The sequence below is a fragment of the Gavialis gangeticus genome, unplaced genomic scaffold (genome assembly GCF_001723915.1).
Source record: "Gavialis gangeticus isolate Ggan-Ray unplaced genomic scaffold, GavGan_comp1, whole genome shotgun sequence".
Classification (NCBI taxonomy): Eukaryota; Metazoa; Chordata; order Crocodylia; family Gavialidae; genus Gavialis; species Gavialis gangeticus.
Genome location: NW_017728980.1, coordinates 4,217,639 through 4,233,903, shown reverse-complemented (window position 1 = coordinate 4,233,903; position 16,265 = coordinate 4,217,639). Strand labels below are relative to the sequence as shown.

Genomic DNA, 16,265 nt, shown 5'->3' with positions numbered 1-16,265 from the left:
GTGGTGAAGTGTTTGAAGTATGTTTTCATGGTAGGGAAGTATGGAAAGGGTCACTGTAAGTGTGTGCTTGTTTGAGGTGGGGAAACAGCATGAATGGGTATCTCTTTAAGGAATGGGTGTCTCTTGGAAAAGCTGAGATCAGAACATAGCTGGTGTAAGTCAGCGTAGCTGAGGATGTGGCACTTAAGTGAAGCCATGCTGATTTATGGCAGATGAGTTTCAGCTCCACTGTCTGGGGGTCAGGGGAGAGGTGAATGAATGTGTTGGAGGTAATAGTTGGGACACTAGCCTGGTACTTGGGAGGCTCAGATTCAGGTTATTATTCTACCAGAGAAGAAATCTGTGCCTGGCTTCCCCCTCGTACTGGTACCACTCTACCTCCTAGGGTGGTGTGTATGAAATATAGGGAGGTGTCCTGATCCCACAGTGGTGGTGGCCATGCAAATACTTTAGATAGATCGAGTCTAAGTGTGGGACAGAAGTGCAAGTGCAGTGATGAGAGTGAGGGTGGGGGGGGGAGGGGCAGGGGGGTAGCAGGGTGATCTGATCTAGTGGGGGAGGATGAGTGAGTGTGAGAAGGGAGACCTGGAGGTAAGGTCCTGGAGGGAAAAGAAGGCTAGCTACAGACACTTATAGGGGATGAGTCTGATTATTTTCTGGATAGATCACATGAACCATGATACTGAGGAATGGCCTGGGCACTGGAAAGAGCTTCACTAAACTGCCCTTTTCTTCCCCCCACTCCCACAGAGAATCCCCATGTTCCTGACAGGAGGCAGAAAGGTTTCCTACAGCAGACAGGTCTCCTCCTGCTCCCTATGGCTAGGGACAGAAATTCAAAAATGCCTGAGCCTGAATTGATTCAATTTTTGCAGGTTAGTCTAACCTGGCTAGGCTGAACTAGTTTGCAATCATACAATCATTCTCTCTGGACTGAAGAAATGCAGGCACATGCCTGCACTGGCTCAAGCTAGAAGCCAGGGGGCACTAGAGAAGCCCTCCCTTCCCTTCCACAATGCTCAGCTGGAGGCAGGGCGAGAGCATGGCCAGGCCCTGGCAGGACACTGCCCACCTTGCTACTATCTCCTAGTTGATAATTCAGCATTTAGCACCCCATCGAGAAAACAAAAGCCTCTCTCATTAGTTCAAGCTCTTCTTAAACAACTTTTTCCAAGGAGGGACATTACCAGCTGACCTGTTGATTAGCTCCAAAAAGTCCTAAGTGGACACTGTCCTGTCTGCCTTATACAGACACCTCTCAGCACTAGCTAGCATACCACATGCTGCCTAGGGTCTGTGCTGGGAGAGAGGGGAGGGGGTAATCCCTGCCTGTCAGAGGGAGGCGAGGGGGCAGCCAGGCAGAGGGGCAGGGCCAACCCTGCTCTGGAGCAGAGCGCTCTGTCTAGGGTTGCAAAGTATCTGGGATGCTGGGAGATTCTGGTTTAAGTTAAACCAGGAAGGGGTCTGGGACAGACATTTTATAAACCAGTTTGACTGAAATCAGTTAAGTCTGATGCTACATTCAACCATGTTTATCTCAAATTGTTTTCAGCCATTTTCAGACTGGTTTATGTGCACTGAACTTATGTTCTGTTGCTGGTTTAAACCAGTTTCTGATCACTTAAACCAGTTTATGTGTAATGTCTGTCCCTAGCCTCTGTGTTTCACTGCACCAATGTGCATATTACAATTTTTTGTTGCTGCAAACACCCAGGCTGCACTACTTATCTCCAACCACGTTTGCTTGGCACATCAGCGAACCTCCCTCCCTCCCCACCTACTGCTCTCAGAGTGGCAGAGAGCAGGGCTGCCTGAGCAAAGTGTCTTTCATAAGATAGGGTTTCTGTGGTTTGGGTTTATTTTAATTTTTTTCATGAGTTTGCAGCTGCTAGTTTTTAAACTACCAACCTTGGAGCAGCTCACTTGAAAGAAAGACAGAAAGACAGAAAGACAGAAAGAACTGAAAATCAAGCTAGAAGGAGAAACAGAGGAACTGATGGGAGAAAAAAAAGAAAGTGATTGAAGCAGAGGCCCGTCTGAGGAAGTAAGATTGTTTAAAAGTAGCAGCAGCTACTACATGTATAAAAAAAATTGGCTTATATATAAAAAAACCATCTGGTGTTTAGCTGAAATTGTAGCTGTGTGTGCACCCTGTATGTGCATGTGTGCGCTCTGTGTTCTGAACAGCTTCTCTGAAATGCACATTTACTCAGCTGGACTTGTGCACCAGAAATCTGCAAAACCTATCGGTGTTCACACCCTCCTTTCTCCTTCTGGGGCAGTTACTGATGGTCTTTGATCTGAACAAAAGCACTCATGCAGGCGTCATCTCCAGCACTGCAAACCCACATAAAACTACAAGTGCTCAGTTTAGAAGGCTGAAAGTTACACTTGTCTCACTAAGGCTGAAGAACACAGGAGAATTTATACGAAGCATATAATCGGTTTATCAAGTGGGTTCTTCTTATTTGTTAGTTGCATTTGATCATCTGCAGTGCTTTTCCAACCCCAGCTGAGTTCAGGGTCCTGCTGGGCTCAGTGCTCCTAATGAGATGCAGTTCTTCCCATGAGGGTCTGATCTAAACAGACAGGGCAAAAGTTTGAGGGAAAGGAATTATCATCATCTAAATTTTGCAGATGAGTAACTGAGGCACAGCAAAATGAAGCAGCTTGCCAAGATCACACAGGAAGTGGTAGAACAACACATTGAACCAGGTTGGCAACCACAGAAGAGTAGAAAGACCTGGGTGAATTAACTGATCAGGAATGGCTATGAGCCACCCATGTGATGTAGCCATAAAAAGGGATATGATGTAGTTACATTAGAAAAAGGGCTGTACTGATGCCATTATACAAGGCAATACAAGACCTCATCATAAGATACTGTGTGCAACTGTCACCCATGTTCAAGAAAGGCAAATTTAAACTACAAGGGGTGCAGAGGAGCTAACCAGGGCAATAGCAAGTGTGTATTTATAGGAGGAGACTAAAAGAGCTTGACTTGCTTAGCTTAGAAAAGTGAAGGCTCAGGGGACAGGCTTCTTCCTTACAAAGACATCCGTGGGTAAACAGTAGGGAAAGAAAAGAGGTTTTTCAGTGAAAGGGCAGTCTTGATCCAGGAGCCTAGATAAAATCTGGCCATGATTAAATTTTGTCTGGAAATTGGAAGACGGTTTTCTAGCCTCCCAGAAGAGCAATGCAATATGGATAATTACTTAGCTATGTAGCATTTCTAGGAATCCGTGGGTAGGCCACTAAGAGGGAAATCTTCCGATTATGACACAACTTTTATAATCATAAGATCTTCAGAATATCCCACTTGTGTCTATGTTCTCTCTTCCATCCCAAATAATTCACAGGGAAGATAAAAGCTTATAGAACGTGCAGGGGAGAACGGTAGGATTCTGACCATGCACGCAAAGCTGATCTTTCGCAAGACTGTTAGCCCAGGCCACGTGCCATTGGAATGGTAGCCGTTTCCCCTCAATTTGCATGAAATGTCTCAGATTGCAATGAGAATCTTGATGTCACAAGAGAATGAGCAATCACTCAGATAAAATGTAGCATACAAATTCATACAGGACTGCCTTAGAGTGAAGGCCCTGTACTGGATACAGAACTGAAAAAAAAGGTTTGGTTCTTGGCTCTGATACAAGCTTCCTGTATCATCTTGATTTCCCAGTTAATTTCTCTGTGCCTCCACTCCACATCAGTAAAGTGGGGATGGTCAATCTTTTTCTTCTCTGAGGAGCAATGCTAGGAGGGTATGTGCAGTAGTGCTTGTAGCACTCAAGAGAATGGGCAAAATCTGGCCAACTACTGAGCGCTCTGGCCCTGATCCAGCAAAGCATCTGCACATGCTTGAATTTAAGCTTGAGTGGTCCTACTGGAGTCAGGTTCATTGAGGTACTCTAGCCCTTGGGGGGGAGTATCATTAATATGGAAATACGTGTGCTGCTATCTGATAGAGCAGGTTTGCTGTAGCTTTAGGAAGGAAACTATCCATCCGATATGATTATACACAGATAGAGCCACATGCACAGGAATTTCGCCCAGGGTTTCAGTGGGAGCTAGTTAGAATCAGTCCCACAATGTCATCATCATGTATACAATTCTTCTTTCTGCAAGACTACCTAACTGCAGCACCATGACTCACAGAGCACCCTAATGCCCAGGACTCAGTCTAGATTCTCGATATGCCTCAAAGCCACATACAGTTAAGCTTTCCTACTCAAGAGGAGTTTCAGCAATTCAGGATGAACTCAGAGATGGAAATCAAGGTGCTTTTTGGTGTTGTATAGATACCATGCCAGTTTACGACCAAGTGATTTTTCAGAGTGCTAATGGCAAATCTTACTTTCAAAGGGGGCTGCAGGTACCTCCATATACCCTTCAGTCATTAACTCCCAGAAAGTCCTAAGACCTGGAAGACTGGCGTAGTCATCAGGACACCTGGGTTTTAGCCCCCACTCTGACACTAACCTACAGTGTGACCGTGGGCAAAGTCACTCCCTGCCTCTATCATCTTCTAACTTTTCTTCCATGTCTGCTAATCTCTGTGACTCTTGGTCTGGGCCTGTCCAGTGCATAACAGCAGGGCACTGATCTTAGCTGGGATCTAGTGACTACTATTGTAATACAAATAATAATAACGATACTACCAACTTCTTGTTCCAGTCAGGAGCCCTTCCTAGAAGCCAAACTGTAACATGAGCCCTATGAGCAAACCCTTTACAACTTAATAGGGATTTAATCAACTGGGTTTTATAGCATTTGAGCAGGGCTCTATAGAAATTACCCCATAAATAGGAAGCAGTAGAAACCGCTAAGCTGCCTCCATTTTCTTCCTGAGTTGTACAACAGGGAGATAATTCATTATTGAATTCTCCTGGATGATGCAAAAATAATCAATAGAAAATTATTATTACATTGGACTTTGCTCCCTAGGCCTCCCGCAAGCCCCATTCAAATCCTGCCCAGTAGTAGGAATCCAATCTTGCAGGCTGGGCAATGTTGTTCTCTCTCCTCCCTGGATTAAAGCAGCATAAGCCCCAGCTCCTCTCCCTGGCTTGGTGAGCAGTGCTCTCCTGTAACGCCCCCTCCTATTTAGCTAGTGTGGTGTGATAGATCCCTCCTGTTTCAGTCTAGTTTAACCATTGCCCACCCTGCCCAGCTTTGTGAGAGCGCAAAACACACACACAAAGCAAATGCACAGCAGAAATGGGTCAAGCACAGGACCTTTTATGCAGCTCCCCATCTTCCCCTCTGCGGATTTTGGCAGTTCGGAAAAAATGAACCCCAGACACAGACCAGCTTTGTTGGAGGTGTTGATTGTGCAATACCCAAACCAAAACCACCCCAGATCATGCCATTATTTATTTATGAGATTTATATCCTACCCTATACAAAAAGCATTATGGAGATGGGAGGAGAGCAAACCTTTTTTGTTTTTATTTTCCAGCACCCTGCTGAATTTGGTGGTGCAAAATAAATTAATCCTGACCTAGAACCACCCTTACTTCTGATTTTGAAAATGCAACTTATTTGGCTACAGGGGTATAGGTGGTAGCCATATTGGTCCAAGGACATAGGCAGACAAGGTTCTTCGGGTGAATCCGATATCTTATTTGGCTATGCATGTATGTACAACAATACATACAAATACACTTATTTGGCTATGCATGTATGTACACATCTGTGTGCATGCATGCATGTGTGTGTGTGTGCATGCGTGCGTGCGTTCATGCACATGGCTTTCTGAGGCTGGAATTGAAAGCTGTGGTTTCAGAAAATGTTCCCCTGTATCACTTCTAAATTCCTTAGCACTCTAAGGCTTGAGTTTCTAGAGACTCAGCTATGTGGATGTCAGTGGGAGTTGTAGCTGACCAGGGCCTCATTCACAACCCTACTTTGAAGTTTATCACATATCTGCAACAGGATTTACTGCATTTACTTGAATATAAGACAACCCTGAATATAAGATGACCCCCCAAATAATTAGGTTCTATACCTAGAAAATGTATCCATTTTCTAGTTTGGAATTTATTTATTGGAGGTTTGCCTTTAATTTGTCCCTCTCCCATCTTGAGGGGGTCAAGTAACCCTTTCCCTCAATCACTCCCAACTTCTTCCCCCTGCAGGCAATTCTCCCTCCCTCCCTTCCAGTCAGACCCTAGTCTCCCAGAGCACAAGGGGTAAACTTGAAAACATTGATTTTCAAAGAAACATACCTGTAGTAATTTGCATATAAGCAAATTACTATGGGTACCCATAGACTTGGGGGGGGGGGGGACACGCTGACCTTATTCAAGGCCAAATTGTTTCCAAATTCAATTGGGAAAAGCCCAATAGTCAAGTGCCAAAAGTCAACCGAGCAGAGCTCAATCATCAAGTGGCTCTACCACTGGGCAAGTATCCTCCCTCCCAGGCTCACTGGATTGAGGCTTTGGATACTCCCCAAATCCAGACAGGCATCCTATGTGCAAGCCCCAGGCCTAGAGGCCTTGGGGTTCAGATGATCACAGTCTCGCTTGATCTTAGCCAAAAGACCAGCACAAGTCTTAGGAACTCAAAATACACATTGCAGCTGAGCAAAACAATACACTGTGCAGTAGGAAGTTTGCAGTATTTTACAAAAATAGCCTTCACCCTTGAAGGACAGGCCACACACACAATACAGAATGGTTTTGTCTTTGCACAGTACCTTTCACACATGCAGTATCCCTTAAGTGATTAGCAAAATTTAAATGTAATTGCAGAGTTAAATACCAGGAAACAAGTGAAAAATGAGAAGCAAAAAAGTCTGCAAAGTAACTTATTAAAAGAAATAATTCCTGCTAGGAAGGAAGGACCTTGCCACAGTAATATATCTTACACGGCATGTATGTAGCCATTTTGGATGGCATTTTTGTCAGCAGCTAGAACTTGGTATTACGATTCAAATATCTAGTCATAGGTTCAAATACCAACAGGCATCTTCATGATTCCCAAACTGATAAACTTAGCTGCATGCTACCTACTCCACGTACATTTTACTTTAAATGAAACGTTCACAATTGATTACCTGCCTGCTTTTTATAGTCACATAAGAGCTCATCCCTATCAGCTCAAAGAAGTATCTGATTAAAATATTCCTCACCCACACTACTATTATAGTAGCTTGTCTGCCTAGCGGCTGCCTGCCACCCCAGAGATGGTAGCATGTCAGCAGCAGGGAGAGTCTTGTCCATGTACTGCTAGTCATGCCGAACACTATTAAATATGAAGAGGGCGCTAGCAGGCTGGTGAGCTTGCTCTGAGAGCTAGCAGCAAAAAAAGACAAATTCTGGAGGCTAACGTTATGTAAAGTCCTAAGGAGATTTGGAACAGGAGCAGTCGAGGAGTTATAGTTTCCTTTGTTCTGTTAAAAGGGAAAAGGAAACACATCAGGAAACCAGACTCTGGAGCACAGGAAGTCTCACTTGGGCTGATAAAAGGAACTGATGTGAGGTAGGTTCAGATGCAGTTAAAAGTCAATCAAGCTTGGAACAACAAGAAGGGCTTCTCAGAAGAAACCAGAGAGCCAAACTGTGATTCTTGCTGCAGAAATGTACTTGTTCACATGGTTTAACTCTTGGTTGCTTTCTTTAAAAAAAAAAAAAAAAAATCTAGTATAAAACAGCTTTATTTAGAATAAATTCTGTTCTCAACGCAGATACATTGCTTTCCATAATCTGTTTCCAGGTTTCACCACACCTTTCATCAGACCTTTCTCCCGTTTCTCATTTTCACTCATCGGCTCTCTCTGAAAACTTTATTTTTGCTGTTTTCCCTCTTTCTAAGTAAAGCTTAAAGGCAGCGCTAGCACAGAAGGGAACTCTTTGCTGAATGAGAAATGACAAATAATTAATTAAAGGTTCTTCTGCCAGTGACATTCTTCACACTATTATTCTCAGTTTTTCTGACTTGTGGGGCTACAGCTCCAAATATAGTTTATAAATGTCCACTACTCCTCTGCACCCCTGATCCTCACATCTGTTGCCTTTACATGTGTCTTTGTTAGCAAACTTCAGTGAGGGATCCAGACCTGACTGCGCCTGTTAGTCAATGTGCTGAGCATTGTAAGCAATATTTACCACAAGGTGGATGACTCCTTTGGAATAAAAATAAAAATGGGTAACAAAGAAAAAAAATAAAGTTCAGTCTCTGTACACTTATTGCACTCTAAACAAAATTCCTTTTCCTCTGCCACGTACTGTGTGATTTGATGAATATTCTGTGTTAAAGCCAGAAGCTAAGATTTACCTAAACTATTACCATTGCCTTCCAGTGGTAGTCACAGAGAATGCTCATTCTGGTAGCTTTGCAATTCTCAGCCAGCACGTTCAAGCATTAGGCATATAAATCTGTATTTTGGCATTCAAAAAGATAAGCTAGGCACCCACTGAAGCCACTGGGAGCTGTTGGTGCTCATTAGCTTTGCAAATCAACCTACACAAATATGCACTTCAATACCTCATTGTGGCCATATTTTATGGGCCTGATCCTGCAACTAGTTCAGGATCCCCACTGACTTTAGTGCTAGCAGCCACTTAAGAAACAGGACATTTTTGTGTGTTCTCTTTAATAGTCTTTGACAAGGATATCCCCTCTGTGCCCTAGCTAATGGCAAATCCTCTTATGGTTATTAAGTTCTTGCTGCTTCAGTGTAAAAGACGGGTTTCTAGGCTGATGTTACTGGCTTTGCAGATATACATCAGTAATTATGTGGCTGTGGGTAGAGAGAGGAAGAGAGAGAAGACGTAGTTAGATGCATTACCGCTTTCAAAGCACTCTTTTTTGAACATTGTGTGCCAGATTCTGCACTGCCCTGCACCCTATGTTGTTATTTATTCCAATGAAAAGTGAGCTTGAATGAGAACATTTTGCACTACAAGTTGCAGACTAATAGAGAATCAGGCCCATAATTAAATGCAACTTTTTGCCTTTTTTGGAAAGAGTGTATTTACATGTTGCTATTTTAGGCCTTTTTTATTCAAACACAACGTATGAATATGCAGCCCCAGTTTTGTATGACAGATATCTGCACACTCAGAAGTTCCTTAACCAACAATCAAGTAAACATACTTGGTAATTAATGCAACTGAATAAACTCCAGTGCAATTTAAGCCAGAGTAAACTAATCCCAGCAACACTGTTTAGACACGTATTTAAGCACAGTAATTTACTCCACCGTTGAACTGTACCTGTGTCTCATGAGACTATCCTACATTGGATTAAATTAATCAACTGCGCCCTAACTACAGCACACGTGTAGATGGTGATGCTTTACTGCACCGTAAATTAGTCTACCATGCAGTAAAGTGCATGTGTCGATGAGCCTACCAAGACTATAAACAAACAATTAAGTACGTCACATTAGTTATCTGTACATGCCAATACTGCATACCCATAGTCACCCACCCATATGCACTCATATCCCCACACAAACCAACACAGGAGATAGACCTGATTCAAAGCAACGCACCTTAACAGCACTCACAATTTGGAGATAATTTGACTTCAGATCTAGTTGGGGAACTAAGCACCTAAGCTTCATAAATTGGGTCCCTTTCAAAAGCGGGGTCCCTCTCACATAGCCAGGCACAGCTACTCATACATGAGTACACACACTCAAATATTAACACCATGCTACTGGAATGTTAGGTGTCTAACAAACCCACAAATGTCTGGAAATTTAAAGTTAAGGCTCCCCTGGCTCCTTTAACTCTCCTGCTCATGCATGTTTGCACTAAGATGGGACATAGGGTCTTTCATTACGTGGTCAAGTAATGCTGGGCAAAATTACACACGTTTATTTTACAAATGTGTCAACTATGCAGAATTCTAGAAATGCTTCACATGCTAAAATTTTAAGGGGCAAGTTGTATGGCAGATGCCTCAGGGCATAGTTTTATTGGGACTAAGGACCCAGTTGTACAGACAGGACGGGGACTGAAGTCCAAGGGACATCCAGCCTAAGGATTATAAAGGGAAGCAATCATGGATTGAACTGCAGCTTCTGCATAAACAGCTGTAAAGATCATTCTGCCTGTATCTCTCCACTTCATCAGCTTGACATCCTGTCAAGGCTCTCAGCACCACTTGAACTAGTGGTTCTCAATCTCTTTAGTTTCATGGAGCCCCTCATTAGACTCAAGACACCCCTCAGAAAATGCCAGCTCTTAGTTTTCACTCATTTTTTGATGGTGGAAAAATAATAGAGGAATGTTTTCTCTTGCGAAGACCACAACGGGTCAGAAAGCTATCATCACTATAGATCTCTATTTGAAAGCTCTGGGTTTATCTTGTGAATCATGTTTGTACACCCAACATTGCATGGTGCCCTGCAGCACTTTGAAAGTATCTCAAGGCATCCCAGAGTACTGAGGCACCCTGGTTGAGACTTAAATCTGCAGACTGAAATCCCAGGTACCTAAAGATTAAGAAGTGGGGCTGTGTACAGGTGGATGATTATGAGAGGAAAGGAACCTTCTACCCCCAAACTCCCCCCAAACAGCAGGCAAGAGTGGCCAGAGTCCTTCTACTGAGTGGTAGAGCTACTGGATTCTTGTCCATCCTGATCTAAGTCATCCCTGCCTAGCCTCACTGCCACTTCCCATCCAGAACAAGGAAGTGGAGTGGGACCCAGTTCTCTGGAGCAGAGACTGGGTCATAACCTCAGGTGACTTTACTCTTATTGGAATAAATGGTTTCATCCCTTCCCAGGGTTTGTTAATGGAAGTGCTTAGCAGCCACTATTCCGCTCCCAACTACTTCAGTTGCTATTTTTTTCAAGCTTCATCTTACTCCTGTTGACATCACTGAAAAATATCCTTTGACTTTGATGGGAGCAGAACTGAAACCTTTGTTTAACTAATGGGGATTGACAGCAGAGGCATGATCCTGCAGTCCTTACACAGGCAAAAATCCGATTGAGCAATCTATGCCCCATGGTGCTGATTTCTTTGGGAAAAAAAAAACCTTAGATTTAGCGTTAAACTATTTCAGCATAAGAGATGACTACTAAGGGTATTTAGTAACAGCTTTCAACTGTTTTTGTTGGTGACACTGATGGCTATTAAAAGGCTTCTATAGAACATAAATTGGTGCATCACAGATTAAGGGCTGCAATAATGGGTCTACAAATTTACGCTTTTCAGAATCCATGCTTTCAAACTGAAAGATACTTTATAATGCTCTTGACACAGAAAGGTACCCTGAACAACGGACTATCCGTATGTACATTGTCTTCATCCACAGATTAAAACTTTTGCACTGGGAGTCAATGCCTTTTTCTAGGGAAGGGTGCACTGAAATTGCTAGAGGCAAGGAGATTTAAAACAGATTTTTAAACTGAACTTAAAAAAACATAGGTTCTGATCTGAGACCTTGTGGGACAAGTTTCAGGTCAAGATGAAATGCCTGCAGTTCAGAAACAGTGATTGCAAGAGAGACTTCACCCCACCCTTTGCTCTAGCAACCACCAACACACAAATCACGTATGTGTGTGTAGAAAGGAGAGGCTGGGGGGTGGTGGCTGGCCTTTTGAGTCATGTGGGCTTTTCACTGCATGCCCTTTAAATGGACCAAGCCTTTCTTGCGTCTGGTACTTTGTGGCAAACTGCGTTTTTGCAGAATGAGAGCAGCAGTTACACAAATATGCTTTTTAGTAACAATAGGACTATGCCAAGTGTATTTACATCCCAGTATGTGGCAGAAGAGCATTCTTATGTCTTGTCTACACACAAGCTAGAAGCAAAACAACTGAATCTGTTTTAGTTATTTTGATGCAAGTCTCCACCTGGGTATTTTGTTCAGACTGAGACTGTTGTAGTTTTGTCTATGTACCCTAATTTGCTCATAAATCAATTTATATTAAACCCAAGCAGTATGCTTTGAATCTAAAATAAGAATGTGCACACAGGAGTTTTCACTGAAATAATTCAAGAACTTGAAAAAAATAGATTTAGTTATTTGGAAACACATCTGAATATGCACCAGCCCCTAGATTCATTTTCTCCTAGCCATCATCTGTCATAATTATTTAAAGAATATGGACAGAATTAAACTTAATTCAGATGAAAGACTTGCAGTACTTCTCCTGGATTATGCACTCAGTACAAAGCTTCATGGAATTATTCTGTGTCACCTATCCAAAATCCTTTCCAGGATTAAGTACTGAAAGGATTCCCTAGAAAATGCAATAGGAAGCTTACTGGGCTCCCAAAGTGATAAACAATAATTTATAAAGAAAGCAAACATGATGCAAGTCACTGGGCTTTATCCCCAGTTACAGCAATGAGCCCAGGGCAAGTCACTGGGTAGAGTACCGAACTGGTTTAAAGCTGTCCGTTGCACCGAGTGGTGCTCTTTCTTTGTAAGAGAAGCCCAACGGCTGCTCTAATTTCATGCTGGCACAGTATCCCCAAAGGGATGAAAATGTTATCCAGGATCAGTGTAGCCTAAAAGCATCCTGAGCACTTTGCTTCACTGTGACCATGAGCCAGTTTTCCACCATCCCAGCTGCAGAGAGGGAGTGTCAGCTTGATGCCAGTGGAGGATCATCCCTGCACTGGCATAATCCCCTGTGGACCAGTAAGGGTTTAGAACCAAGTAATTTCATACAGTACAAAGCAGCCACTTGAGGATGTCCTTTGATGCTGCAGTCTCCAAGGGGCATAATAAAACACAAATGAGAAACTACAGACCGCATATCGGGGCTGCAGGGTAAAGAAAAGAAATCCTGATAGTGTCCCCATACAGTCGCATCGATCTTATGAACGCATTCCTCACCCGCCGCAGGATCAGTGTACAATTCCTTCAATTCTGTTTGAGCCTCGGTCACAGTATGGCCCAATGAGAAAGGGATAATCATTTGAAGGACCTGAACGATGCCCATTGCTTGCATATTGTAACACATGAAGGATACACTGGGGACAACGACCCTGCTTTGGCTCCCAGCCAAAAAGGATGGAATCACCTGGCAGGTTTTTTTCATCTCTGATTTCCATAAGTCTGCTCTGTGGGACACTCATCTATAATGGAAGGGGCTGAGACCTTGCCTTAATCACACCAGTACACCGGCCTCATCTCTCCTTTCTCTTGCTTCTCTCTGCTTTTTCAAGTACCAGTCCCTTCTCCAGCCTTCATCACAACCTCAACCGTGATAGTGAAAGGACCTGTTCTTCTGCTTCAGCTGGCCTTCCCAGTAATCTCCCTGTATCTCCCTGCCGCACTGATTCATTCATAACTCAACAGCCATGCACACAGCCTTCAAGAAAGTAAGAGATGAGACCAATATTATTTTCAAACTGACATGGTCAAGTAGCATCTCCTGGGATTTTAGTGAGCTCTAGGCTTTAGGGGGGAAAAATATTGGTGCATAAAGACTCCTATGAAGTATGATACAAAGTTCAGCACCTAAAAAACATGTGTGGCTCAAACCACATCCTTTCCCATCACCCGCTGTCCTTCACCGTAGAGAAACTGAGGCAGGTGCCTCCACCTTTTGGTAATGAATTGCAGCAAGTCAGTCGGACCCCTCCAAAGGGACTCACTGGGAACCCAGCAGCTTTACTCTGCAGCGAGAAGAGCTACAGGGAACCAACCAGCTGCTGGCCTAAGGGTGGCAGGTTTCAGCAAAGACCTCAAAGGACTTTAAAAAGGCAGGTATCATCCTCCTCCTACCGATGAGGAAAAGGGAGCACAAGCAGCTTGCCCATACTCCCATAGGCAATCAGAGTCAGTGACCAACTCGGGTTTTCTGGCCCCCCCATCCGTAGCAAAAACAGCAGTTTACCACTGAAACAGAAATCATCTGCTAATGAGAGACAGTCACAGAGGAGCTAAGGTGCCTTGCTACTGCTCTGGACTCATGCCAAAGGTCACCCCCAGCTGGCCCAGCTGTAACTGGGTGCCTGGTCACTGGAGGGGGCTGGGCGCGAGCTCGCCGTGTACTCCAGGGTGTGTGCTGCCAGCAGACCTTAAGCATGCGAGGCGGGTGGGCTGCAAGCATGGCTGGCAGGGGCACTGGACTGGGATCTGGAAGGCCAGCCCTCAGTTCCCTCTTCCGCTCCCAGTGTGGCGGGGCCTGTCACTGCGCGGCTCAGTTCCCCATCTCTGCACGGGGACAAAGGCATCCAGGGGCTGGGCGGAGGCGCACGCGACAGGGCCCTAAACAGACCCTGTCCCCAGACAGGGCTCGACAGGGGCCAGAGCTGCACACCCCCCCCGGGGCAGAGCCAGGGGCGCACTTACGGCCGCGCCGCTGGGGTCTTGCGCCTTCATCCTCCCGTCGCCTGGCTCCGGCCTGTGCCCGCCGCTCGCCTCCTCCGCCTCCCCTGCTGGTGCCTCGCTGGCCCCGGGGCTCCCTCCGTCCATGCCCTGCTCCCCTCCCCTCCCCTCTGCACTTGTCTCAGCCCGCAGGCCCGCGACAGGTTTCAGTTCCTGCCAGTTCGCAGCTTCTTTCCCCCGAGATCAGCAAAAAAAAGAGAAGAGGAGGCCCCAGCCCTCCGCGGCCCACACCCGCCCAGGCGACAGCATCTTTCGAAATCCTCCAACCCCAGCACACCCACGGCTTCTCGCTGCTGCCCGGGGGGCTGCCTGCCCGCCCCCCCGGGCAAGGGCCCGGGGAAGAAAAACATCCTCTGCTCCTCGGAAATAAAAACACCGCCCCGCACACCACCCCCGGGGCCCGCTGCCCTCCCTGGAGCCCCGCGGTGCTGCCCCGACGTCGCGGCCGCGCCGGGCGGCTGAGGGGAGGAGACGGAGCTGCGCCCGGGCTCGCGGCTGAGGCAGCTCCAACCGCCCCCCGCCGGCCTCCTCTTACCTTAATGGTTCCGTCCATCGGGAACGATCTCCGGCCGCCCCCGCCGATATTCCACACATTGACCCGGCTGAGGCTGGGAGCGACCCCCCGGCGCTGCCCCTCGCCCCGCGCTCCCCTGCCCCCGCCCGCGCCCGCGCTTTCCCCCTCTCCGCCGCTCGCCCTGTCTACTGGTGCGCGCGGCAGCCCGGCGAAGGGGAGACAGTTAACCGGATGAAAGTTTTTTTTCTGCTAATTTTGGGAAGTGAAGTCACTCGAGGAGGAAACCTTCTGTCTCTCCGCCGGTCCTGCCCTCTTGATCAAAATATCTCCGCGTTTCACACACAGGATATTTGCTCCCTGCAGATAAGAGAGGACCAGAACAATAGCTGGCTCTTTCGGGGGGCGAGGGCAGGGGCTCATCCCCGCGTCTCGTTTCACGTGTATGTGGCGATTTTGGGGCGAGGGCGGGGGTTAGTTGTTTTGGCTGCAGCAAACTAGCCTGAGTCACTGACTTTCCGTCTCTTCCCGCAGCTTTGTATTAATGCGTTTTCCAGTCATAGCCAAGTTAGGGGGAGAAATGCCGGGCTGGGCACGCGGGACCGGGTGGCTCTGTATTTCAAGGTGCCGCCTCCTGCCCGGGGAGACTTGCCGTGGGTCCTCCACTTACGGCCAGAAAGTAGCGGTAAGTAGCAGGCCAGGCTCCAGTCGAGCTAGTTGACCCATGTCACGTGCTTCCCTACGCTCAGATGCGGGTTTTGGGGGGTTGTTTTTTGGTTTTTTGCTGACTTTCCAAGCAAGGGAACTTCCCGTTCCCCGCCGTTTTGAAAGACCCAGAATATATATATATATATTTAGAAAAGGGTTCCCCTTCACTTTCTCTGGGGCTGTGACACGGTGCAGCAAGAGAGGGAAAGCGAGCACGGCGCTGCAATCCCGCAGCAGAGCGACCCGGGCCAGGGATCGTTTTCTTCCAGACTGGGAAGGATGAAGTGGCGACTCTCGTGCCTCGGGCACCGGCCCGTCACATGCCAGGGCCAAAAGCCGGCGATCGCCAGCCAGGGGCAGCCTGGCAAGCGACGAACAGATGCCAGATGCGGCGCAAAATGCCCCTGGAGGGCGGGTCAGATCCGGGGCTGGTCTCAGGAGCGCAACATCTTTAAACCGTTCCAGCTAGAGCGGCGGATCCGGCGGTGCGCTCCGAGGGGAGCGACCACGCGTGGGTCCTAGAGAAAGCACGAAAGGAGGGAAGAGAGAGAGGAAAGGCAGCCCGAAGCGGGGGGAAAGCTCTCCAGCCGAGCAAGGCAGCGGAGACAAAGCGCTCCTGGCCCACCTGCCCCCCGCGCGCATCCTGCGGCGCTTTTCTCGCCCGCTCCTGCGGTGCGGGGCGGTGCGGGGCGGTGCGGTGCAAACGGCCGGCGCGCGGAGAGGAAAAGGCGCT

At 46.6% G+C, this 16,265-nt stretch overlaps 1 protein-coding gene across 5 annotated transcripts in view; it reads right to left on the bottom strand.

Moving 5' to 3' along the window:
- FLI1 (Fli-1 proto-oncogene, ETS transcription factor) overlaps positions 1–16,265 on the bottom strand; it is a 157,361-nt gene that overhangs the window by 110,632 nt on the left and 30,464 nt on the right. Inside the window, exon 1 of one of the 5 annotated variants that reach the window (XM_019509127.1) lies at positions 14,849–14,967. The exons of the other annotated variants lie outside the window; for them this stretch is intronic. Coding sequence (XP_019364672.1) covers positions 14,849–14,866 — 18 coding nt within the window. The 5' untranslated portion in view covers positions 14,867–14,967. Of the gene's footprint in view, positions 1–14,848; positions 14,968–16,265 lie in introns of those variants that run through there. 5 annotated transcript variants of the gene reach the window in all.